A 25,959-nucleotide genomic window follows, 5' to 3' on the forward strand; every position below is an offset into this window, starting at 1 on the left:
TGCTAAAAGTGCACGTATCTAAAATGGAAACATGCAAGCTAAATTAACAAAAACATATAGATCATGGAGTGCAAGTTTTCGCAGCGATAAATAGGTGATATGCGAAAGACGTAATTTTAAATGACCTGCAATAAAAACAAGATAGAAAATGTATGAAGCCCGGAGCAACGTGACGAAATCGTCTAGCAGCTTCTGAAAACTATCAATGACTATCAGAATACATGGCACGTTTCAATATGCACTTGTCGATGAGCAAAACGAGATCAAGGTAAAAGTTGGAGCCAACGTTTCGACAAGTGGACTTCTCTTTTTTAGATACACTTGTGTCATTCAATTGCGGCGTCGGAGTACTAAAACTCCATGCATGCTTTGTGTCCGTATAATGAACTGCGTTCCTCTCAGATTAAACATCGTGCTGGGCGTACATCCCCTTAAAGGAGACGGGTGGCCCATAAGTAACTTTGTCAGTGGAGTAACGAGAGTGCCAGCTGACTCTCTTGCTCTTCAAAGAATGTAAACTGATGAGTGGCTCTCTATATATATTCATGAGTCAGTTCTTTGATTACACCTTTGATCACAAATGCTGCGTTATCATGCTGTTTTCAGCATTCGCACAACCAAGGGTGCGAGTGGCATTTCTACAGCGAAGCTCTTAGCCTTTAGATGGTTGGGATATTTCCTGGCATGCTCCCCTAAGGAACAGCCGCTGGAAAAAGGGTTTGTGTTTGAGTTTCCGCGCACATATTTATGTTGCCCCGTATATTCGAATTAAAGTCCCAAGCTATCATGTCTGCCACCTGTACGTAGGCCCTAATTTACGCATTTGCTCACGCAATTTACTTTTAAACGTTAACTTAGCTCAATAAGGCGCTTGCGCTTGGCGGACGGCCTTGAAGAATGAGGATGCGCGCTGCACTTGGTCGACTCGAGCGGAAACATTTCCAATAGCGCCTCGATTCGCACTTCAGACCCCGGAGTCGCCGAGCAAGTCGCCATCGCCCTCGCCCTGCTAGACAGTCGTGGGTCCGAAATCTATACCGATTCCAAAACGGCAGTTAGGGCTTTTCAAAAGGGTTGTATCTCCAAGAAAGCTCTTCGTCTTCTTAGCGGCTCGAGTCCACATGCTCTCACAAACCATTCAATTCACTGGTTTCCCGCTCACGTAGGATCGGTCGAGGGTGCTCCCCCGAACCTCAATGAGTCTGCCCACGAGGCTGCGCGTGACCTCACCGACCGCGCTTCCTCTATAAGGAGCACTGACTCCCCTCCTCTCTACGGTCACAGGGACGCTCCCGCTACTCACAACGAGATTATTAAATATTTCTACATGTCAAGAAGGGTGTTTCCACCCCCTCACCCCAAGTTGAATAGGGCGCAAGCCGTTTCGCTTCGGCTCCTACAGACCAGCACATATCCGTGTCTGTCCGCTCTCCACGAGGCTTACCCCGACGTGTATCGCGACGACGCCTGCCCGTCCTGCGGACAGACCTCCACTCTACCTCACATGCTCTGGGAGTGCGGGTCGACATACCCCAAGTTCATCAAGGAGGAGTGGGACTCGCTTTTGCGTAGCCCCGCTCTAGAAAAGCAAATCCTGGCCGTCCGGCGTGCCCGCGACCGGGCCGGTGGGCTAGACCTGCCGGTCCCGACGTGGGACTAGCCGGGTGCGCGACGAGTTCGCGTCCTCGCCGGACCTGCAATAAAGTTTATTCACTCACGCACTTCCGCGCACGTGTGTTCGCGCGTCGCGGGCGTCGCTTGTGCTGGTGGTACTCGTGTGACGTCGTCTAAGCTCAGTTGACGTGGCGGCACTGACATAACGTCCGCACCAGCTTCGCCGTGCATCCACTTTCACAGAATGGAATGGAGGTAGCTTCATTTGCTTTATTTATTCATTTCCGTTGTTTAGGATGATGACACCAATTCGCGTATGCATATGTCGGCGTGCGTTGCCACTATAGATAAATAGATACATCCGAGAAAGAGCTTGTAGTACTTTAAGAATGCTAGCGCATCAGAAGTGGGGCTGGCCAAGAAATATTCTAAATATGTAGATTTCTTCTGTCTTTATGCGTTTGCTGGTACGTATTCTTGGATTGTAGCGCGAATTTACATACACACAGACTAGAAGAAGACAGGACGAGCGCTCGTCCTGTCCTCTTCTAGTCTGCGTGTGTGTGTGTCACTTCGCACTACGATCCAAGAGTATGTTATGGTACAGACTCACCCAACTTTCTATCCTTTTGCTGGTACGTGCAGGATGCATATATATGGCAATTACAGATATTTATGAACACAGTCATTAAATATTAAAACATGTATTGTCACGCAGTAGTGACAGTGAATAATACAGCTGTAAAACTTTGAATGACAAAACTAACTTTTTATCGGGCGAAATTCTACCCACAAGTGCAAGTTACACTCAACACGGTCGGCGATCGTCGAAATCTGATCTGCTGGTCAAGCGCGTCGGCTTTCATACACGAGTCATCGAATTTTCCACAGTAATCGGTAGTGCCCACGGGTTTTCAAAAAAGTTCTAAACGATTCGCGCCGCACATGCAATCAGACTACACAAGCGTCGGTGACAACAGAACCATAGATAACATTCGAGAAACTTCCAATACATGCGGGTGCATCCCGCACTGAGCAATAACATTTGTTAGGCTTTGAAATCGTTCACCCGTAAAAGAAAAAGCGGTTCGCTTGTTAATATTTATTTTCTTATTATTCATATAAATGGGCTATTTTAGTGGCTTGACGTCGCACTTCTACAACTGTTTATTGTTACATATAACAGATGTCCTCATCAGCTCTTTTTTTTCGTGTTTACATTTGACAACTCCTCAGTAAATCGCACCAAGCCAGCCCAAGATCCTTATCTTTTACATGCAAGAGGGTGCTCACTCCTTAACTATACCAAACACAAAAGGCAGAAACCATCATGCCACTGCATGCTGCCGTGCATGCGGAAAATGTTGGCTTTTATAGCTATTACATTTCATCCTTAATTGGCAAAATGTCGACGTCTATATCATGGACTATGGCATGTCACCTCACTTGGTACATTTATGGCGTTTGTTTCTGGTTGCTTTTGATTTACAATCTAGTGACGATTCTTGGCTAATGCACTATTTAACCAGAATGAGGGCTGGTATGGCTTGATTGGTTATGCTGAACAAGTGAGACCGATGTCTGTTATACAAGTTTAAATTTTTCACGGCCTTTGTAGGACATACACACATCAGTAATCACTAAAATCAATGACATAGTGCTAGAGCATGAAGCGCTTTCAGTTGGAGAGCGAACATCGTAGAGACCGCGGCTCTGCTATGTCAGGTTAAAAAAAAGAAACGACCCTAGTTAATTTTGTCATTGATAAGCCTTGCAAAGTCTTTTCGTACTAATGATCAACACGTTTGTCTGGAATATCTGATCGAATAGGCTGACCACTAGGGCTCGTTAGTGCAGGAAACTGCCAGTTGCCCTAATTAGTATCAGCAGAAATACCGTCACAGTAATTCTCCAAAGCACGAGCGCACCCAGAAATGTCGGCAAAATTAGTTAGCATCAGAAACGCTTAGGGTGTTATCACGTTAAGTTAAAGGTATGCAAGAAAAAAGAACTTGTTAACATCTGAAATTTCCCGACTCAGAAACACGTTAAATACGGCGTCATGGGTGGAACGTTTTTTGTTTTCTGTAACACCTAATAAGGCAGGTGTTCGCTCTTGAACTCGTCCAAAAGCGCCACGCACATGTATGTCCCTAATAATTTCTTTGACCTAGTCTGTGCTGATCCATACCGGTGAGCATAACAAAAGGCCGAACGAGAAGACAGAAAAAAGGCGTCCATTTAGCAAAAGCGCCTTCCTGTCCATTACGTGTGTGTGTGTGTGTGTGTGTGTGTGTGTGTGTGTGTGTGTGTGTGTGTGTGTGTGTGTGTGTGTGTGTGTGTGTGTGTGTGTGTGTGTGTGTGTGTGTGTGTGTGTGTGTGTGTGTGTGTGTGTGTGTGTGTGTGTGTGTGTTTTGGCACACCATGTTAACTCTTCAGTGTGAAATTCAAGACCTTCACGTGGCTTGTATAATCAGCTATGGTTGTAAAACATGCCAGTGAATTAATGACGATTGTCCGAAGAAAGTATTCTCACTTGCAAATGCTTTTTGCAAATGCTTCTCTGGTATCACTAACAAAATGATGGGGTGGGTGGTGTTGCAACAGTCGAGAGTAGCTTGGCATGCTTGGCGGTCTTAGTTGCTTCATGATTTTACAGAATACTAGAGTATGAAATCTCAGCTTTTATTTCAAAGCTCTAGCTTCTTTATACATACTTACAGTACGGTGATCGCCAGCGAAAATAAATCATGGAGCTCGTTGCGATATGGCACTCAGCAGCTAAGGCTCCCATCATTGCTGTACAAGTTTGAATAGCCCTGGTTCACGAAACCTGTCAGAGAACCCGGATTCCTGTATGCCAGGCATTTAAATATTGCCTGTGAGATGTCATGCCCCATCAAAACTTTCATTAAGTGCCGTTAGACTAACTTTTCTCTAAAGGCGAGACTCGGCGTACTTAGGTCGTGTATCATCTCGAAACACTATTATTGAGCATTGAAAGCACCATGCGCAGCAGCATATAGGCTGAATTTGTATGTTGTTGCTTTTCTTAATGAAACAAAATTTATGATGTTGTAATTATTTGCATGCTAGCTGTGGTTATTGGCAAAGTTTAAAGAAATTCATTGCGAATTTCTTTGTTAACGTGTCTTTTTTGGGTTCCTTTTTTCTGTTTGTTTTAGTGTTGAAACTCGTCGATGAAGAGACGTGACCAAGGTGTAATCGACGCCTTCTTGCCCTTAATAATGATTTTCTCGCCTTCCCAATTAAAAGCTATGCTAATAATGAACACGTCCTAAACCTTTTCATTATAATATCTTCCAACCGTGTAAATCACTATGTACTTCTGTGCTTCCGCGTTCAGGTACTGTTAGCAAAGGGTTCTTTATGGCTCTTCTTATATCTCTTTTTGAGCTAGCTATATATATCACTAATTATTAGGTGGAAACTCAGTGGCATGTCCTTCGTTTACACACTCCCAGGTTCCTATAACGAAAAAAATATTCTCATCGGTTTTATTCCAATCTCCTGACATGTAATTTACATAACCGCCGACGCAAGGATCAGGCGGTGACCCGCAGCGTTGTTTGAACCGACCAGTCAAACGCTCCTTTCCTTTATAAGGGGTCACTGCCGTTTGCTTTCAATGCGAATAGCATTGCCTACACCAACATGTTCTCATTATAATTGGCTGAAAAGATGCGAGGAGCAGGTAGGCTCGGTTGGGCCGAGCCGACACATCCTAGATAACACAAGGCCTGTGCACTGGTATCCATGAAGTTACACTTCCTTGCCCGACTGCCATAGAATCTAAAGCTACGTTCACACTACGGTCGCAACGCGCATAACAGCTCTTTCGGCGTATCGAACGTAACGGCTGTAAAAAACGCTACGGCAGTTAAGCCGGCACCTTTGTTCACATTTACTGCTGCGTAAATTACGGCGTTTACAACAGGCCAATCAAATTTCGAACTGCAGAATTGACGTCACCAGCGGTCCAATATGGTTCCTGTCAACACGCGAGCGCTGGCCGAGATCGAAGAAATTCACGCTCAAAACAAACTTATAGTCTTGTATTCAATCACACAAAGACAACGAAGGCGACGCAGAAGGTTTTGGGTGCGGCAAGTATTTCTCGACAGGGCCGTGGACGGCGATTTTCACAACCTTTTCGCCAACCTCCGAGTTGGTGACGCTGCGATGTTTCATAACTTCATGTGCATGTAGCCCCAGCAGTTCCGCTTCCTTGAAAACCTAGTGAGACCACTCATCGAAGTACGGAGCACGCATCTGTGGCCACCCATTTCCTCGCCGGATAAACCACATCAACTGAAAACAGTCTCGCAAGGCGCACTGCACCAATTTTCCCGAACACAGCCAACCTCATAGTGCGCACGGAATGGCGGAATGGCACTTCCCGCGCCCGGAGCTGTCTGCAGACGGGAGGACGGAAGTGTCGTCACCGGTTGTTGAAAACCGAAAGCTTATCGGTCATTGGCTGTGTCGCAACGGTCGTAATATCATAGTCGTAAATGTTGCCGACCATTTAACACTCTAACCCACGATTTTCGCGTGAATTGCGCACGTTCGTACCGTTACGTTCGCAGTCTGAACTAGACGCATACGCTTGTTGCGCTTCCGCTTACGCATGTTACGAAAAATCGGCGCCTTACGAACGTAATCTGAGCAGAAATAACGGTGATGCTCCCGAATAAGCCACAGTGATTTTAACGTCACCGCTTTCGTCACGCCGGGCTTGACAGTGGAAATGTCGGTCCAAGTAGCATGCCATCCTAAAGCCGACTGCGTAGGCCTCCTATCTGGGAGGCGCTGACTGAGCTAGCGCAGGGAAAGTAGACAACCTGATGGGTAAGGCGGTGCCGGCGTGAGTCATTGGCCAGCTTCCTCTTGCTTAGCTTGCGGTGGCTGGTCGAAAATTGCGACGGTGTGCAACGGAAGGGTAGCAATGCAGCTACCACAGTGGACAAGAGTTGGTACAACGAATTCGCATACCTACCTGCTGAAAGGGTTTGACAACGTTATATTGCCCCAGAAAATTGTTTATTATACACAAATATGTCCTTTCTCCCAGGTGTCTTCGAGTAGCCAGTAACAGAGTGATCGATGAGTAGACATCCTGTATTCGTTTCGGAATGGGGCAGTCCCCGACTGTTCCACGAAAAACAAACAGCTTTGTTCCGCATATTATGCATCTTTAATGCGTACACGTCACTTATACGTGGTGGCTTCTCACGGTTTCCTGGCGTCAGCTGACAGACAGGTGAAGTGGGTGCTGCCCGAAAAGATCTTGTGACCAACTGTGGAAGGCTAACGTGGAGAAAGGTGTAGAATCGTAAAGAAATATTTCTTTTCTCAGTGTGTACAGGTCATATCAGATTGGGAGTTTTATTGGTTTTCGCAAGCGTTGCGGGACTGACATGTGAAGTGGGATCGGCCCTAAAACTTTTTAACCAATTGAAGAGGACTTGTTGCAAAAATGTGCGTAATAGGAACAGTTTGGAACAACTTTACGTTATAGTGGCCTCTGCCTGTATTGCACTACACTGCTTTACATGTTTCTTCCGCATTGCGTCTTGACTTTTTCCTTTGTTGCATTGATGGTATCAATTTAAATATAGCAATTTCACAGGACTTAGCTTGACATTTTTTTACGTTTCATGATGCGACGTTTATACCGAGAAGCGTTTACCCACGTCCAGCACGGCAAGGCAAGACCACCCTTTTTCCAACTACTGGTTGTGCCATGATTACTATTAATGCTTTATTTCTTTCTATTAAATAAAGAAGCAGCCACAAAAAAACTGCTGCGTTGAGTTGTTTGATGAGGTGGTCGCCACTGCCAAAGGATAGCAACGGACGGTTGGCAGAACAAACGTAGAGTACAAAGTAAGGATGTTGCATTTCAAGCTACGAGAGTGCGCATTGTATTAGGGACGTCTATCATGGCTTCATCTTTCAAACAAACTATTGTTCGTGAAACTTCCGGCATAAGTAACTTTGCTAAAACACACGTTTGCTGTTTCTCCTGCTCAAAAACGGAAAGTTGTTTCCGAAGGAACTTTTCAGCCTAACTTTGACACGTGTATTGTGTGGATTTTTGACGTGAGTAATAAAATAATTTCACTTTACATTCTTATATTTGTCAAAAAGCTTAAAAGTGTTCTATTCTCCTATGCTATTAACGCTGGCGAAAGAATAAGTTTTGAAATGAGGTTTACCAAGCGACAGCATAGCGCAACCGAAAATTTCTTCTGCAGAATAGTTGCTTAGATTATGCAAGGTCGAACTGAATTGACCATCTCGCTACGAATGAAGGCGGGATATATATTCGAATGGCAACCTTCGTAGTGTTCAGTAATGTCGTTCAGAGAAGTTGCGAAATTTAAGCATATACATTTGCACTCTTATTGCCTCCAGAGGATCGCCTGTCCAGTACACTGTTTCTAGTAAATTCAGTGATTACGACAGCCAGTTGTGAAAAGCTGCAACCATACCTTCTCCTAATAGTTCCCTACTCTCAGTTCTCCGCTTTCATCCACGAATCTTCGTTTTGCTATGCTCTGGAAAACAGTTAAATCCAGAGGAAACCCACGGGACGGCCATTTAATGGTAATTATCGCGATGCAATTCAAGTCTGTAAGCCCATATTTTGGTTGGACGAAATCATTTCCATAAATAAGCCGTTCTTTTGAGTCATTCTCGCAGATCATTGCGCCTGAAAACAAGGTATACTACAAAGCAAGGTCGTATTCCTCGTGAATGCTTAAGCGGCTTAAGTGGGGTGCAAATGAGCTTTAGGACCATATTTTTGAAGCTTACTATCCGGCAAAAGTTGCAATATTGGAAATGTGCATCGAGATAAGACAAATACTGATAATTGTAGTCAGACCGCAACCAAGATCGTCGCACTGTCGCATTCATGGATGCATAACTTTGCTTCCTTTAACCTCTCAGTTCTGTAATGGGTTCCTTTTCGCGCAGGTGATGATAGCGCTTCTATTTATTGTACTGCGTGTTAAGTTAAGCCATTTGCAAAAGGCTAAGATGCCGTGCTGCTTAGTCATTGTTGAAGAAGGAAATCTAAAGGGAGGGCGTAGCAACTACGAACTAGGTAAAAGGCTCCCGGGCAAGCGCTGAATTGCAATTTGGCTCACTATTGTTCCGCGTGAGAAATTTGAAAAATCAACGTGTCTTTTTCTTCTTACGTTATGCAAACATGTGAAAAAAGTAATTAAGATAAGGTAACGCACGATGTTGTGAGGGCCGAGTTATGAGGGGCGGCCCAAGTAAACAATACCTTTTTAAGCTCTGCAAGTGAGTACTCTTCCCATCATTACTCCACAAACCACACAAAAATGTGCTGCTTCTTCAATGGCAGACATCGGGGCCCCATATTTAAATCCCAAGATACGTTCCCTTCAGTATTACAAAGAACAAAATGAACACAATGTAAATGCCGCTTTAGTGGTGAAATAGTAGCCGCTCAAATAATACGAAGGAACATCACTAGAAAAAAACAGCAGCATAGTTCTTGCAGCTATTCAAAACACGTGGAATGCATAGCTGGTTAGGTATGTGTGATGTTGTTAGGATCGTCACGTTGCAAAGCGTGTGACGCGAAGAAGATGGAGGAGACGGTGCATGATTAGCAAACACACGACAATTATATTAGACGGCACATAATCACGAAGAATACCTTCAACTAGAACCACGCATGTCAGGCTGCTCGTAAGCAAGACAAATATAGTCTCACGAGGTTGCGGTTGAAGGCCGGAGTGTGGTGAGACGTTGAGTCCTTGCGGTGGAGCACTCGCTGGTATGAGGAGGACCGGCGTGGTAGAGCAGACGTAGCAGCACGGGGCAGGAAAAGGTGGACGGCCCACAGCTCCGTAGACGAGAACAGGCCGCTCGGTCGCCCGGCCACCCGAACCTCGCGCGTAGACGCGGGTTCCAAGATGCCGGCAGGCCGACCTGAGGCCTCGTGCAAGGCAACGACCCGAGGCGCTCCTCGTCTCGACGACGGACGCTCGGTCAGGTGAACCTCACCGGTAGATGTGGGTTCCGTAGGCCCGGTGGCCCTAGTCGCGCCGGCGTTCCAACGATCTCCGTTGCGCGAGACCCCTCTCATCCGCTGCACGAGCCTCCCTCGTCTTTCTTTTCCTCTTGTTGAGGCGGCCCGCAATGTCGTCCGCTCTTGCGCTCGGTAGTTTGTGCGCACTTCTTCACAGTATGCAAAAGGCAAGGGACAGGAGCAACTTATCTTGGGATAGACGTTTAGGTTGTATTTGAACGATTACTTTTGTAATTTAAAACACTTTTTTCTGTTGTTTGTGATTAACAAGTTGTTTTATTCCGATGGCAATTGACAGCTCACAAGACGGTAAAGAATATACGGAATAGTCAGACAGTAAAAGCTGCTGTAGCCTCCTCTTTAAAGCGTGGCCAACAAGTTTCAGTCCACTAACCGGTGGCGGAGTAGGCAGGCTTATTTCCTTGTAATGCGCGGCTCTTAGGCTACATATGTTTACGTTCTATGACAGACGCACCGGAGAAGATCTGCGCCTGTGTTTTTCACGACTTGATAGAATCGTATAAGCTACAGGTTTTAACGCTACAATAGAAAAACGCCGTAAAGCCTCCAAAGTGGGCGAACTTGGAATTAACAAAAACGAAGCAGGAATGCATTTGTGAAACTGTGATTGGAAGACAAGACAGAGCGCAGCGTGTTTCGCTTTTTGAAAATGTTTTCTCTGGAAGTAAAAAAAAAACGCTTGCTTTGGTACGAGCTATCATCGTCACTACGATAGCGGGCATGCGTCACGAAAACGAAGGATAGCATGAGACCGTCGCCCGTGCGCTCTCGTGCAAACAGAAGAAGAAGTGACGCGGATCGACCAGGGCAACCAAGGAATCTCCGTCCCCGCACGACGCGTCCTCCTCCTTGCGGTTCCCTCTACCAGAGTGAGCCAGGACTTCGCCACGCTGCAGAAACACCACCTTGACCAGCCAAACATGCCTCGTTCAGCCAGAACCAGCAGTGTAAAGCCGGACTCAATATTCGGCCCAGTGACCTCCAAGAAGTCCATCTCCCACGACGAGGCGGCCCAGACAGTGAAGCCCCCGCAACAGGCCGACGCAGTGCACGAGATCGCCACGAAGGTGAGTAAAATTATCTTGGCAAATAATGTTCGACAGACGTTAGCGTTTATATTTTGAGGCATGTTGCAATATGATTTCAGCAGAAACTAATTGCGCAGGCAACAAAAAACAAGTCACACGACACGGAGAGAGCCAGCTTAATCGCTGTAGTGTTGGCAGCGTATAGTACCTGCCAGCTCCTGTCTCCATCTGCTTTCTGCCGAAATCCTATTTCATCAACAAATAGGCTGTGTGCTATTATTGTAATCACTTTGCAGCACAAAGTGAAAAAAAAGCTACTAACACTAAACAATGTGTTGCTTTAATTTGGTGCTGTTCTTCTTACTGTGCTGGGCTATCTATGATTACAACATTGAAGCACATCCGCTCATGAAACTGTTCGTTTTATTTGTTTAGTGACGGTAACGCTCGGCAGATTAAACCCATGACTCGCTCGGCGCAGTAAATTAACATGAAGGCACCCGTTGCCGCGCTGCTACACGCATGATACACACTACACACTGCACAGTAAGCGCTTGTTCCACAGGGTACATATGCTCGGTATCGTCGTCTTTTTGAGCAGCAATATTCAATAGATGCAGATCAAAGGTTTGGGGATGAAGGCCTCTCAGAATAATCTTGAATTCGCACCATCGTACGTTAGCTTATGCCTGCGAACTTGCTAATCTCGTCAAACTATCCAATTAGTTGCCGTGCTCTTCAGCGTTTGCCTTCGTTTGACATTCACTGTACGATTATATTAAAAAGAGAATTTACCATGTGGAAGAAGCCAGGGTTTGTGACGTTGTTTTTGGGGAAACTCCTATCTATCCCCAGCTAGCAGTGGAGTAGTGCACCGCATCCAGCCCATTACACCTGTTCAAGCTCGGCAGCTAATCTCGGCACACGAAGGAAACCGTTTGTGTGGCTGCCGAGCAAGTTCCTTTATGGAAAACCAGTTTCATGTGGCGGCACATAGCAAAGGCGTGACAACATTCTCAAGTGATGCGCTTTAACGGCGCGGGGATAAATTTGCTTCTTACGTGAACACCTATTTGCGATGATGGTGAAACTTCGCCATAGGGCTTTGATTTCTGTGGCCTAGTTTCACTGCAGATCGCCCACATCTATTAAATGTCACTGATGCGTACTATTAGTCCCTATTGCAAAGAATGGCTAAGGCATGCAGATACGGACACAAGAGTCCCTACCGCCTCGACTGAACGCCTACAGCGTCGAAGCCACAAGAACACTGTATAAAAGCAGAGACACTTTATTGTCACCCATGCTTGAGGCACTCTTGTTGGCTTTATTTATTAAATAGCGCTTAGTACGTTGCTTCGAGAACATATAATCTGATCTGGGTAGAACTATGACTGAAGCTGAAAGTGATGTGTTGTGACCCTGGTCGTAGCATCTCACCACGTTGTCGGGGACACTAGAATTGAGGCACCTACGTGTTTTGCGATGATGTTAGCACCAGGTGGTGCCTCATTGATCAGCCAGAAAATCCTTAATACCTAGAGATCACCAAGATATAGCCTAAAAGAATGCGTAAATATTCATCCAGCGAGACCCGTAGGTTACATTCACCTTCCTGAACCGTTGGCATTCAAAGAGGATGGACACATTAACAGGCCTGCAATCAAGCTACGCAAAAGACGTTAAAAGCATTGGTAGGGAAATCACAGAGAAGAGATTGAGCGAGATGAATTCCTTACAGTCATAAGTAACTGTAGAACGTATCTATAGAGGTTTTAAGGGAGAAAGAAATGCTCAAAGGGGTCTTGAGTCACCCCTCGGAAATGGTGAAAAAACAAAGTCCGTGGATGTTTATGCTGCTGTGAACATCTAAGCCAATATTTGCAGTCGTGCGCAGCAGGTGGAGCTCGAAAGCGGAGCCTGAAGTCATCTTTTTCTCACTCTCTCTTCAGCAGGCGCCTTTTCCTACCTCGTTTCGGTATGCTATATTAAGTCATATAGAAGATTCCCACACGCGGCTGCTATTAGTCAATATTACTCAATGACATCAATCAAGAAGCATGTTTGGATCAGTGGGCTTCTTCCTACTGTTGCTTTGAGTATTTAATGACGCAGTTTAATGCACCGGCTGAATTAACCCAGAATCTGCGTAGAGAATTTCAGCAGGAATTACGTAACGCCGGAAGTACAAATAGCGCACTATAGCCGAATATAGTCTGCTAGCGCTCGACCACGCCCGCCTTCGTAGGAATGAAAATTTTGCCAGACTGCTTATTGAATTCAATAAAATTCAATTCAGTTCACTATTTCTATTGTTTTTGAACACTCAAGTAACCTGGAACCACACGAAACTTAAAGTCAGGCCAGAGGGACACTTGCCGGCGTGCGCCCACTGCTGGCGGCTGCTGCCTAGACGCCTTGGCGGATTTTGCTTCGTATTGATCTATTGCGCAAAGTGCACAATTTGGTTGTGGCTACTACCATGGACTTTCGTTAATTCGATTCCTGACGGGACTGACGAAAATGGTCGAATTAACTGGTGGGTCGAATTAAGGAAAGGGCAGAAAAAACTGAAATACGCCTTTCATTGACTTCATAATAGTGTATTTAAAGTGAGCTTTGCTGCACTAAAGTACTATTATGCGGCGAAGCATATCAAGGGGGGAAAGGTGCCACATAGCGCGTGCTTCTTAATTTACATAAGCACGTGCCCTTTCTTTTTGCTCCCAGTGCAAGCACCGAGACACCTAATAATTTTACTAGCAGACCTTCAGTTGTTTAGATAAAGCGCCGCTCTTTTGATGGTTTTCCTCTTCGCCAGATTACCGAACACACGGATGGTTTTCTTCCAGTTCTCGGTGCACGGCGCGTGCGCGTGTGCATAATTAAGCAAAGCGTACTAGACCCCGTTAATGGTCTGGTATACGAGACACGCATGGCGAGAGAAAAGGAGGCTGAAATCACCACAGGAACATCGAAAACAGCTTTGAAAACTGGCAGTATGCTTATTAGGCGTTTAAGTGCTTGTACTCTGACTGATCCCTTTTTTCTTGGTATGCTTCCTGTTCCCTGTTTTCGCCTTGGTATGCTGACAGTAATACTTTGCGTATATTCCACAGCATTACATAATTGTGTTGCGTCAAAGTCAATTGGAAATTATGCGGCGAGGGCCAATTTTGAAATAGAAATAACGAAAGAGTGGGCCCATAGAAATACATAGGCACCCGCCGCACCTGATCGGTACCTTCAGTTGGGATCCAATTAACGGAGAGACTAAATTAACGAGAGTCAAAATAATGGAAGTATACTGCACCGGTTGGTCAAGCTGGAGCATGAAAACGCTGGTCTGCACCCCATGCGACCACATGACATGGCCAGACTCTCGCACATGAGCACGAGCGCTTAATCTATCCCTGTCGGGCACACATTTAGCCACTACAGTTGCATGTAGCTGCGTCTGCAGCCTATAGTGCAGATACTGCGCCCGCCGCTGGGTACCGCGACGAGCGCACTCGATGGTCTGAGGCTCACTGAGCACAACAGCGTGATCTGATTGGAGTCTGTGGACTCAAGGCCTGAGCGCCACCATCTGGTAATTGGTAACAGGTAATAGGTCGCTTGCGTTTAGAGCTGCACACCGGCGAGGTATGTCGTCATCACGGTTGAAACTCGTTACGTTAGGAATCCTTTCAACGCGAGTCTGGAGTGCGGCATTCATCGCTTAGCCGATGCGCGCTCTGTCGACGCACTCGCACGACTGAAGATGAAGATGAAGTTTGTTCGACCCTCGGAAACTGTGTGATTATAGTAGAGATAAATGTGAGAGATAATGTGCTGCTCGTGTCCCTCGGTGCGAAAATAGCCGCGAGTAGCTATATAGTACACTGTAGTACAGCAAAGGGATGAGACACAGTGAACTCGACCATAAGCTCAGGGATGGACTCTGAATTTGGCGCTTCGTAGGTGCCGAAATCGGAAGTAGTAGCGTCTACGGGAACATGCAAAATGCAATCCCAACTGCGCGCCACGGTGACATTCATTAGGTGGAGCGCGGTGGTGCGTACAGCACTGAGCTGCGACGAAGGCTACCTTCGCAGCAGCGCAAGGCATTCAAGAATTACCAGGAGCGCCGCGAAGGAGGTCACAGGTGATCTTTGATTGCCAATAACTCCGCTTCGAAGGAACTACTTGAAGTACTTTTAGCGGCAAAGTATTTCAGAAATAGTCTGTTTTACCGTGAAATGCATTTCTCGACTTCTATAAAAAGCGTTCCGGGACCACTTTAAGGAAATGTAGGCAATATGTTAGACTGACAAGCGCCTACAGATTACCTGATTAGCTCAAGCGGTCTAGGTAACTCTTACCGCGCCCTTCCAAAAAAGATACCAATAAATCGTCATCATCGGGCCAACCAGACCGCCTTCCTCGAAACATTTCACGCGGGCTCATGTCATTCTGCCTTAAAAGAGGCATTCTGTCCAAGAGAATTTCACTTGGTATTGGCAGAGCCCATCTTCTCGCTGTACCACGGATCTCCGCAATAACATCCTCTACGTACGCCACAATGAGCCGACATGCGATGGCTAGGGTTGTCGCGGACTCTCGCCCGAGTGCGCCAGCTCGATTACTAGCCACATCTGTTGAATAATATGCAGCGCTGCGCCAAGAATTACCGCAACTGTCAACGCGGCAAATCATCGCCTATGAAACCTGCAGGATTGCTTCAATACACTGCACTACCCAGAATACCGTTAGATCTCTCGTGGTCATTGACCTTCTGGGACCATTCTGGTTGTCGTCCAGAGGAAACAATTGGATTATAGTCGAAACGGACTACCTTCCTGATGTCAAGAGAAACAGTCGTCTGGCTACTGATATCGACAGCGTGGTTTTCGACGCGGCCTATCGACAACTACACAACTACTTGAAATGATTCATGACTTTGCCATTGGTTCAAACAAACACAGCTTAACTGAAATCTCATTCTTATACTTTGAAAGGACGCTTGGTCGCGTTTCACACCGTTAGCTGCTTATCAAACTAAAACCAATTCTTAAAAACGATTGTTCACTTGCATGGATCGAAGCGTATTTAAACTGCAGGCATCAGTGTGTCACAGTTCATGGCTACAATTCGCCATCTTCACCGGTTCAGTCCGGCAGATGCTCGGGCCGCTTTTCATTTGAGGTCTTGTTTATCAACAACATATTCCATGACATCCCGGTCAAGATAAAGCTGTTCGCCGACCACTGTGGGCTTTATCAGATAGTTAACGCTCACAGTGACCAAGTCGTCTTGAACAACTCTGTATCTAAAATTCAAATTCGGTGCTGCACATGGAAAAGACCACTAACCCGGAAAAAAACTCTAGCGATTACTGTAACTCCTAAGAAACACCTCCTAAAATTCTGATACAAACTTATACAATACAGGAAATCATTGCTTGTCTTATGTTTCACCACATACGTACTAGGCCTAGTCATCATATCTGATTTAAGATGAAATGAACACGTAGCATATATTGAAAAATAGGCTGTGAGGAAACTTGGGCAACTCATGAAGGCGCTAGCTAAAACAACCCACGAAATTAAACTCCTTGCGTATAAAACGTATCTAATACGAATGCTGGAATATGCGTCAGCTGCTTCGGACCAGCAAACACAAGTGAACATTATTAAAATGAAATCAATACAAAAAAAGTCTAAGATTTTTATTTGACACCTACCAGCTCGACATATCCCCATCAGCTCCCTTGCGAAGTGCAAACTTGGAAAGCTTAGAACCTAGAATGTATCGCGAAAGAACAAGGTTATTTTCTCTCATATACGTATCATAGTAAGTCAGGAATAGGCAAAAGTAATTACATCAAACCTATCAACCGCCGCGAAGCACGTTCGTCCTACCGTAGAAAAGTAACTGCAAACCTTTGTCCTACTAATGTATGCATGCATTCATTTTTCTTTAGTACTAGTAATGACTGGAACAACCTGGCACTGGAAGTTCTAGAAAGCACTGGTCTGAATTCGTTCGCTGGTGCGTTGCTTGTAATAGCTTAGTGACACTTTTTTTTCGGCTTTATATTGTGTTTTCTTTGGTTCTGCACGAACAGTGACTACTACATTTGTAACTGGATTTGCCGTCAGTTTTGTAAGTGGACATGCTATCGTGCACTTGTTCTATATTGTGTACTTGGCATTATCCTCATTTTAGGTTATGTTTGCCTCCGATTTTCTCTCTCATATTCTGATACAGTTCTTTTGTTGGGAATTGGAGATTGTGTTTCTGTGCAGCACCTATATCTGTTTTGTCACTATTGCCTATTTAAGGGGTATTTTTTGCTGCTGTAGTATTACATTACTTATGTTACTTGTTTTACTCTATATCACATTCGGGCTCTTTGTTCTAGACGACTGATCCTTTTGCGATTGCATTTTGTTAGCTCTACATTTTCCATTCTTCCTTTTATTCACCTAAATTTTCTGTACAGTTTTTATTCAATGCATCGCCTACTCGTATACGTGAAGACTGGTATTCAGATTGGCAGTATTTTATAAATAAAATAAAAATTAAGGTGCTACGCCGTGGCACGGCTTCCGAAGGCAGATATTATCGACATCATGTTGACCGATGTTTAGCAGAACCCATGAACATTTCTTTGGACGGATTTCAAGGTTTCAACAAAACGTATGGGTTATGAGAAACGTCGAAGCTCAGAGCGCTACAACGATTTTGCGCTCACTACTTTCTTTAGAAATCAGTGAGATGTTGATGTGCACTTTTCTTTTTCCTTCCTTGTTTGATTTGTGTGCAAAGTGTCTGCCGTATAGTAAATGCAGAGAACTCTAAACACTTGAGTGATATAATCGTGTCTGCATGGCCTTCTTGTGGTGCAGACGATTGAGAAAGCGAGCAAGCCCCTTCGCAGTCGAAAACCATCCGTGCATCACTCGAAGCCGAAATCCACATGTGACAGCGAGGTGAACAGACAAACTATAAAAATCGTGAGTATTTTGGGCAAGAATGCTTTGGCTGCTTCTCTATTCTTTATTCAATGAAATTAACTCTCTCCCCGTTCGGTGACTGTTAGTCTAGCGTAAAGCCCCTCCATACACGTTTCCGCCGACCAGGTTAAGTACCGCCAACCTGCCCTCCCCCTCCGCGCTCCTCTCCCACTCACCCCCCTTAGCTTCTGGCGTCAAGCGGAACTTACGTGGCTGCAGCTTCCTGTTCCGAGTGGAAGTGACGCTTTGTATTTTAGCGTTGTTTACTTTAGCGTCGCTGGAGAGGCTTTAATTGCACGAGCTGCGGTTGAAACTGTGAATGCGATTTCATCCAAGAACCACCGCCTACTGTGACCAGCGATCTGCTCGTGTTCACTGCTTCGCGTACACCTGCGACGGGTTGTGGCACGAGTGACAACGTACAGTGGAATGTAGTGCCTGGGCGCTTGGAGACCACTGCCGTTTTTCGTGCATTTGGAAAACAGCGACCACGAACTACCACTTCAGCGGAATACAACAGCTTGTCCCCTTTGCATTCTGCTTATGGTGACTGCCACAGCTCTGCTAAGCACGCGCGGGCGTCTCACCATCGTCTAACAGCAGTCAAAGCGGAAATTCCCGCAGCGCAACTCCAGGAAGCGGAAACGCCGGAACCGGAAATTTTTAAACCGGAAATGCCGGAACCGGATTTGGTGTGAGGGGAAAAGGCGACGCACAACAAAGGTTGTCGCTACTTAAGAAAGCGCGGTGGCGCGTAAATGGAGTGGCTTTAGTGTAGCGTTGCATGCAGAAGAGGAAGTTTGCGACTCCCGTGAATTTAACTCGTGGCGCCGGGCGTTACGTATCTTGCCCAGCGGGCGGTACACGGAGTGATAAAAGCGCCACGCGCGCACACCTGTTAAGCAGCTCGCCATAACTTAGAAGTCTTGCCTGCCGCTGAGTAAGGCTATGCAAGAATGGTCGCGCACCTGTGTTGTAGATACAGGGGCTCCCAAGAATCAGTGCCTGGTACATGAGACGCGTCACGGGAATCGGTTACTCAGGGCTAATTGTGAGCTACTGCGTGTCATAAGAGTGCGAACTTCGTCAGTAGCTAAACATTGTTTTTGGGTGCTAGATGGGACATACAAAAGGAAAGACGCAAACATATCATACGCAAACGCACACACACGCACATCAGATCAGGGAAATAGTAAAAGTGGCACCAGAACAACTCCAAAACTGTTTCGAATTGGTTTGCGCGGCATGGACCAGCTTCCCAATCGATTTAAACAAGATGCCTTCGACATGACGCTAAAATGCGAAACATTACCTTTCGTGTAGCTTCTAAGACAGAAGGACAAAGCGTGAATTGCCGAAGTACCCAGATACCAAAGATACACCTATGATTGAGCGAGCACTGTAATGCTGTGCTCTTTATTAAATTTAACCAGAGGAATTTTTTTGACTTGTAGCAATATCTCGGTGCAGTGTCAATTTCAACGCAAAAGTGATTGACGGCTAGGTGTCCCACAGAATTCTGGCAGGAAGCACGAAAGGGTAACAACGTCATGGCCTGATATGCTGGCGCTCAGCTTGTTTATTGCAGATGAGACGCGCAGAAATTTCTTGTTCGCCGCCTTTCCAGAAGTTTAGTGGCGTTGCAAAGTTTAATTTTCCTTTAGCGCACCTCGGTACTTAAGTTGTAGCGTTTTCTCGAGGGGATTCTTAATATTTGCTCTCTATATAAAAAAAATGAAGGCGTAGTCACCGGCGTGGATCTATGTCGGTAGCTTGTATGGGGGTGGCTTCAGACAGCCTAGGTTGGCACACATCGCAGCGCGTGTCTTAAAGCCATTTAAAAAGACATAGCCGATGTTCAGAACAAGGTAGCCATGACACTTCCAGTGCCCAGAGTATACTCAGAGGCAGGGCCCTCATGGTTGGTTCCCGCTACTGACAGGGAGCGGTCGCTTAGGATGCGATGTCTATCCCTCGCCCCCATAAGGACACACACAAACAGGCGAACGTGTCTGAGCGCTTGAAGACGTACGCATGAAGCGCAAGATTAATTCGCACAACTTTGGCTCAATCTCTATCGCTCATGAAAGCTCGTGCGATGAGGCGATCTAAGCAGACATTCACGCAAACAAATGCACCAATGCATAAGAACGTTTGTCTGGTAGTTTCTTCAGTGGTGGTAGTTTTGTCGCATGCCTTGTGCGTAACAAAACGGCAGGTTTGTGTACGGAGGAAACGCTGCGTCGACTGCCAGTGACTGGTCAAAGCAAGTGCTCGCTACCTGGCTGAACCACACCCATTCACCAATACTCATTTTTTTTATTTTTCTGGCTGTGTACTCACTTAAGCTCGTGTGCGCTAACAATCGCCCGTGGTGCTCACTCACGTTCTTACCGCTCCCGCTCATACTCACCAACATTCACTCACCGTTCATAGAGACTTCCATTCACACTTACCCGCACTCGCTCACAAACGCGCGTTTATTTACACTCGCGAGAGTAACTCACGTTCACCCTGACGTCCACTCCCTGTTACCGACACTGACTTTCGTTCGTATTTACGCTAACCCGCACTCACCACTGTTGATACTGATGCCCACTCAAGCTCACCGGCACTCACTTCCGTGCATTCACGCCATTCACACCCTTCTTCACTCGCTAGCGTTTTACGTAACCCCTGTAATATGAGTGTGGAGTGCTCGGGAATGATGAGTATGCCAACTGTCGGTTTTACGAGAAGCCGTTATAGTTCCGTTCCATGCTGGTCTTCCAGGGCATTCGCAACGCGCAAATAGCAATGTGACCATTCTAGTTCCGAAAATTGTGTCTATCGCGCTGATCACATTTTGATTGCACGCCTCTGTTTAGGTATTTTCACTGTTCCTGTACAGCCCCCCAGCCTAAACTTTTGTGATCACCTCGTTTCTCTCAGAGATCTTATCGCCCTTTATTCTTTATCTGCTTTTTACAAAATCTGAATCTCGGAATCTCTCTGCACTGTCATGGCTCACCATAGAAAACGAAACCTCGAGCCAAGCAGTAGAATGTCTCTACCGATCATTACCTACTGCTATTCCTTTGAAATCTCACTTCGACTACTACCCATAATCTACTGCCGAAGGTTCGAAATGAATGAGGTTCATTGTACTAACCAAGCTACGATATTGATGTGTCCAGTACGGTTATTTAAGTGCGACCTTATACAGCACATCAAAAATACGTTGTTTTGTTTCATAATAAATGTAGTTTCTTGCGGCATGTGCGGTGTATAGTGTGAAACTGACGCTTTCAGGATGCAAAGAAAGTCAAGATATTTACGCAAAAATTTCAAGGAGTGAAAGTGTTCAATCTTTATCAAATTTTTCTAATCATTTTACACTCTGCTACGGTGTAATAACATTGCTACGTGTAGTGCTGATTCACAGAATGCTCTTTTTTGAGCGCTCTGAAGGCCCATCTTCACGGCGGTTCTCACTGCCATCTACGCACAGAACTTTCCCGAGTATGCTGAAGTTCAGTATTTCTTTCCGGCTATTTCAAACATTTTTTTATGAGATTAGCTAGGACGATTGTGTTGACTGAGTGTGCTTCTCGACCTGAATTGCGCCATAATTCACCGAATTAATTCACCGAAAAAACGTCAGGACTTTCAGTTATTTGTCAAATTTCTCTGGTAAAGTATCGAACCTATATATACCGTTACCGAATTAACTGTGTCAAAATGCGCCAATACTTTGCTATTGACCAAGCGAATATGCTGTCTCATTCTCTTTTATTTTCCCCTTCAGCTCCACAGCAGCACTAGGACTGGGGTCGAGCATGACTGGCAGCTGGTCCAGGGAGAACCGAAGCACAGTACATTGCGGCTGTGGATAGCAGCCGCCGTGTTAGTGGCCGTGGGGGTGACTTGTGTCTCCGTCTACTTGATGTTCTTCAGAAAGCACCTGATACCACGCGTACAGTGCAATTCAAAGCCCTGCCTCGATCACGCCGAGAGACTTCTCGCGTCGATAGACACCAGCGTGAATCCCTGCCACGACTTTTACGCATTCACCTGTGGCCTTTGGCAGAGCTCTTCACCCCAGAAATCAGTTCAAGACGTCATGAACGAAAAGGCAACACAAGACGAGCTCGAGGAGATAAGCACTGATCTATGGAATGTTGGGAAACCCAGCCGTCTCTACCAGAAATGTTTGAATCCAGAGCCAAGCGACATCGCAGCCAACATTGTTGCGCTCGAAGAGATCATGGCAAACTTGTTTCTGACATGGCCCATGGAAAACCCTCAGCCTACGGACTCGCATCCTTTAGACGTGATGGTTGAACTGGCCTTTAAGTGGGACATCAACTTTATATTCAGTATGGAAGCCGCACGCACGAGTGCTATCGGCAGCATCTTGGTTTTTCGGAGGATTTACAGTAGCGCCGCTTGGGTTGATCGCTTCGAGAAGTCCATGAGCGCAGAGCAGTACGAGGACATTGTCAAGGCGCACTTGAATTACCTCGGTGTTAATATGACAAATGCAAATTGCACACTCCTACAGTTGTTAGAAAATTCATTCACCGAAGCTAGACTCCATAAAGCGCACACAAGGCCAAAGTGGTTCATTATGGACAAGATTGATCTCGAGACACAGTCATTCAAACCGGGAATTTGGTTACAATATCTGGAACTTCACTCTGAAGACATGGGCTACAAGTGGTCTTCCCATGACTCGGTACTACTAGAAGACGCTGATATACTGTCAGATGTTGAGAAATTGTTTAAGAAGCACACTCACGTGGAGCTTCTGACTGGCATTGCCTGGATGTTCATACAGTCACACCTGTGGGCAGTCGTTGGGAAACCGGAACTAATGTTCGAAAGTGACGTAGAAAAGAAGTGTCAGTACGCCTGTCTGGAATACGTAAATTCACGCTTCGGGATTATCTTATCTGCCAAGCATTTAAATAAGCGCTACCCGACGAAAGAAGCCCGCCGCGCGATATCGAGCTTCCTGCTCAGCGTTAAGAGCGAGTTCATAACGCTTTTGAGAAACAGCTCGTGGATAGACGTGCTGAGCAGGCATACAGCCGAACAAAAGATAACCTCGATGAATCTTAATTTATTACCAGCTGAGCAATTTTTTGATCCTGCGAAGCGCCTTCTTTTTTACCAACACTTCCCGTTAATGAATGATTCGGGTTTCTTTGGGAGCTGGCTGCAGGCTTCTCGGATTTACCAGAAACTTCACAGCCATGAGCACTTCCGTGATGTGTACAAAAAGAGGCGGACTCTTCTTTACGAACCATATTCCTACTCTTACTTGCTGAATGATATCAGTGCAGGCGCTGTTGCACTCGAACCTCCGATGTTCTATAAAGAAGGGCCTTACATGATCAACTACGCTGGTGCGGCAACTCGTGTTGCGCGAGAAATGGCGAAAAGCTTCGACCCGCAGGGCGTTGATGTGGACAACCATGGTGATACTGTCACTTGGTGGGGCGTGCAGCACTCGGCCGAATACAGCAGTCGTGCCACCTGCGACTTAGGCGAAGGAGCGCCCGCGACGATGGGTGTCTTTCCGGCGATACCCGCAATCGAAGCATCTTACGCTGCGTATAAGAGGGTGCGCTCAAGTCTGTGGGCCCTAAGAAGCAAGCGCACAGACCTCAGGATTCCGGGACTGGAGAGATACGATGACGACATGTTGTTCTTCCTAACTTACTGCTACGCCTTGTGCTCCAAAAAAGGTGACACGATGGGAAAAGCAGAGTGCAATGTACCACTCAGGCACTTCGATCAGTTCGGCAAAGCCTTCCGCTGTTCTCAAGGCTCACCAATGAGAGCCGCGGAAAAATGCACTTTCTTTTCTTCTTGATTTGCCTCGATACTTATTTTATTCCGTTGATATCTGCACAATTTTATGCATACTAACAAATACTATTTCATGAACATTGATGAAACACAGATGCCGTTCACCATTGCAGAGACGTGCAATTTTCTTAACGCTAGGATTTTTTGTTAATAAAAACATTCTGTGGTGTCCCGTTTTCGGTACTGCTTGAATAGTATGCGATTTCGCCCATGTAGGACGCTTTGATTTAAGAGGAGAGTTTTCCAGACATTGTATTCTTTAGTGCGTATATCGAAGTCTTGTTGTCCTAAATGCTGAAATGAAACTATTTATGCTTCACGAATATTTACGTAGTAAGAGCGTTTATAAATTGTCGACGTCGAAAGTGTGCTCGTTGATAGCTAACCTAACGGGTGTCGTCAAATGCATTTTGATTCTTTTTTAAATGCGTGTGGATTTCTGTGTCTACCCAACGAGGAAATCTAACCATCCATCACTTAAGACGAATCGTTATAAAGGAAATAATGCACAAAGGAAACAATTCGAAATGAAAATCGTTGAGTTCATGCTCAGAGGCTGACTGTCTCGCCCACAGGTAGTTCGCTGCAGCTGAATGTATCTGAACCACATGAATGTGTTATACCGGTGGTACAAAACAAATGTCAAGGGAGAACAGTTCCTATAAGGCTTTGGTGAAATATTTAGTGATGGGGGAATAAAAGCCATCTCTAGGGCCAAGTGTAGAGCAGATTTGGAGCATTGTAGACATCGGGAAAATCCTGATTTCACGAAAGCTTAATGCCAAACACGCCACATCCCCGATGAGTTTTGGTGGTCGCGGGATGCGCCTTCGGTTGGGGCGTTCCTTCGCTGACCAAAATGCCACCGACGTCTCGGGGCTCATGGGTTTCACGTCGCGCAACATATACAGATAAGCAATCAATGAGTTGATAACGAGGGATGAGGAGTTATATGGGTCTCATCACGGTGGATAATGGTTCGACACGGATGAATAAGGTGTTAAAGAGCGATAAAGGTTTATAATGGTTGGAGCAATTCTGATAAGGTTAATAAGCACGAATAGTGGTTGATAAGGATAGGATCAACTCCGATAAGGTAGATAAGGACTGATGAGTGTTTATAAGGGTCAGATCATGCCCGATAAGGCTGGCAACGACAAATCACTGTTCATAAGGATCGGATCGAATGCGATAAAGATGATACCGACCTATAAGAGTTGTTAGGGCTCGAATCCAGTCAAATAAGGTTGATACTGACTAATAAGGGTTAATAAGGCTTGGATCGAGTCCGATACGGTTAACGACCAATCAGGGCTGATAAGGGTTGGATCTAGTTCGATAAGGTTGATAACGACTGATAAGGGTTGTAAAGAGTTTCTACTGGACGGATCAAGTTTTAAAACATCGATAATGACGCCAAGCTGCATGGGGATGAGCAAACAGTACAATGCCCTTACGCATACTCAAACAACTCCTAAACTCAGACAATTCCTCCTTGAATTTCTTTTTCAAACAGCCATATTATGTTTTGTTTACGATGCAATCTCTTATCCCGCCTCCACTACAACCGGAATGAATGCTGGGGCTGATATTGTAAAGAACATACGAAAACCTACAATGCTTGACCGGACTTGTTTAATTGTGCAGCTTATGCCCACTTTTTACATTCTTTTTTTTTCTTCTATTTTCTTCTTTGGGTTGGAAAAAGGACGAATTTCCTTAACATACGGGCAAACGCTTACTGTTGCATGCTACATCGATATCGCTTCCCCCGCACCACATATATTTTCCCAAGATGTGGGTACGCTCTTGCCACGCACTCGATGGATGATGATGTGGTGGTCGTTGCCTCGGGACATGGCTCGTACCCACTAGGGGCATTGGCCCAAGCAGGCGTAATGAAAAGGCACCCACCAAAATGGAAGGAGTGCTAAAAAGCAAAAATCAAACTGACACAGCTTGCAACTTACACATAAAAGATTTTGAGGGGGCTTATTAGTAAAAAGAGGAGGAACAATAAAGTACACCATGGTCGGTACCCGATGAGCGAAATTTTCCTGTAACGGAAGGGTAACGGAAGAGCAAAAATGCCGCTGTAATGGCTCCTCAGTGAAAAAGATTACCCAAACCGAAGCCGTATGCATGCGGAAAGGGCACGACAGCGTTACACTACCACGCAAAAGTTTTTTATTATACGCAAAAAAGAAAAACAATGCATTCCTGCGGGCAGCTCCAATCAACCAGTGCTAGAGTGGTCGGCTCTTTTTCTCTTGAAATGGGAGAGTCTATGGCTATTCTTAAAAACATGTCAGTTTTGTTCGATATAATAATCCATCTGTAGTGC

General features: G+C 45.7%; 1 protein-coding gene across 1 annotated transcript; it reads left to right on the forward strand.

Annotated features, from left to right (window-relative positions):
- Positions 1-10,528: 10,528 nt before the first annotated feature.
- LOC142581816 (neprilysin-1-like) lies at positions 10,529-23,807 on the forward strand. Its single transcript, XM_075691265.1, has 3 exons — positions 10,529-10,797; positions 17,652-17,759; positions 21,547-23,807. The coding sequence occupies exons 1-3, from the start codon at positions 10,651-10,653 to the stop codon at positions 23,617-23,619; spliced, it is 2,328 nt and encodes a 775-aa protein (XP_075547380.1). The 5' UTR covers positions 10,529-10,650; the 3' UTR covers positions 23,620-23,807.
- Positions 23,808-25,959: the final 2,152 nt, after the last annotated feature.

The sequence above is a fragment of the Dermacentor variabilis genome, chromosome 5 (assembly GCF_050947875.1).
Source record: "Dermacentor variabilis isolate Ectoservices chromosome 5, ASM5094787v1, whole genome shotgun sequence".
In the NCBI taxonomy this organism is placed as follows: Eukaryota; Metazoa; Arthropoda; class Arachnida; order Ixodida; family Ixodidae; genus Dermacentor; species Dermacentor variabilis.

Bases quoted from the DNA above. Each gene is read 5' to 3' on its own strand.
- LOC142581816 (XM_075691265.1), top strand. From the start codon at position 10,651: ATGCCTCGTTCAGCCAGAACCAGCAGTGTAAAGCCGGACTCAATATTC. The intron at 10,798-17,651 runs GTGAGTAAAATT...CTTGTGGTGCAG, and splicing joins TGCACGAGATCGCCACGAAG to ACGATTGAGAAAGCGAGCAA. The intron at 17,760-21,546 runs GTGAGTATTTTG...TTTCCCCTTCAG, and splicing joins ACAGACAAACTATAAAAATC to CTCCACAGCAGCACTAGGAC.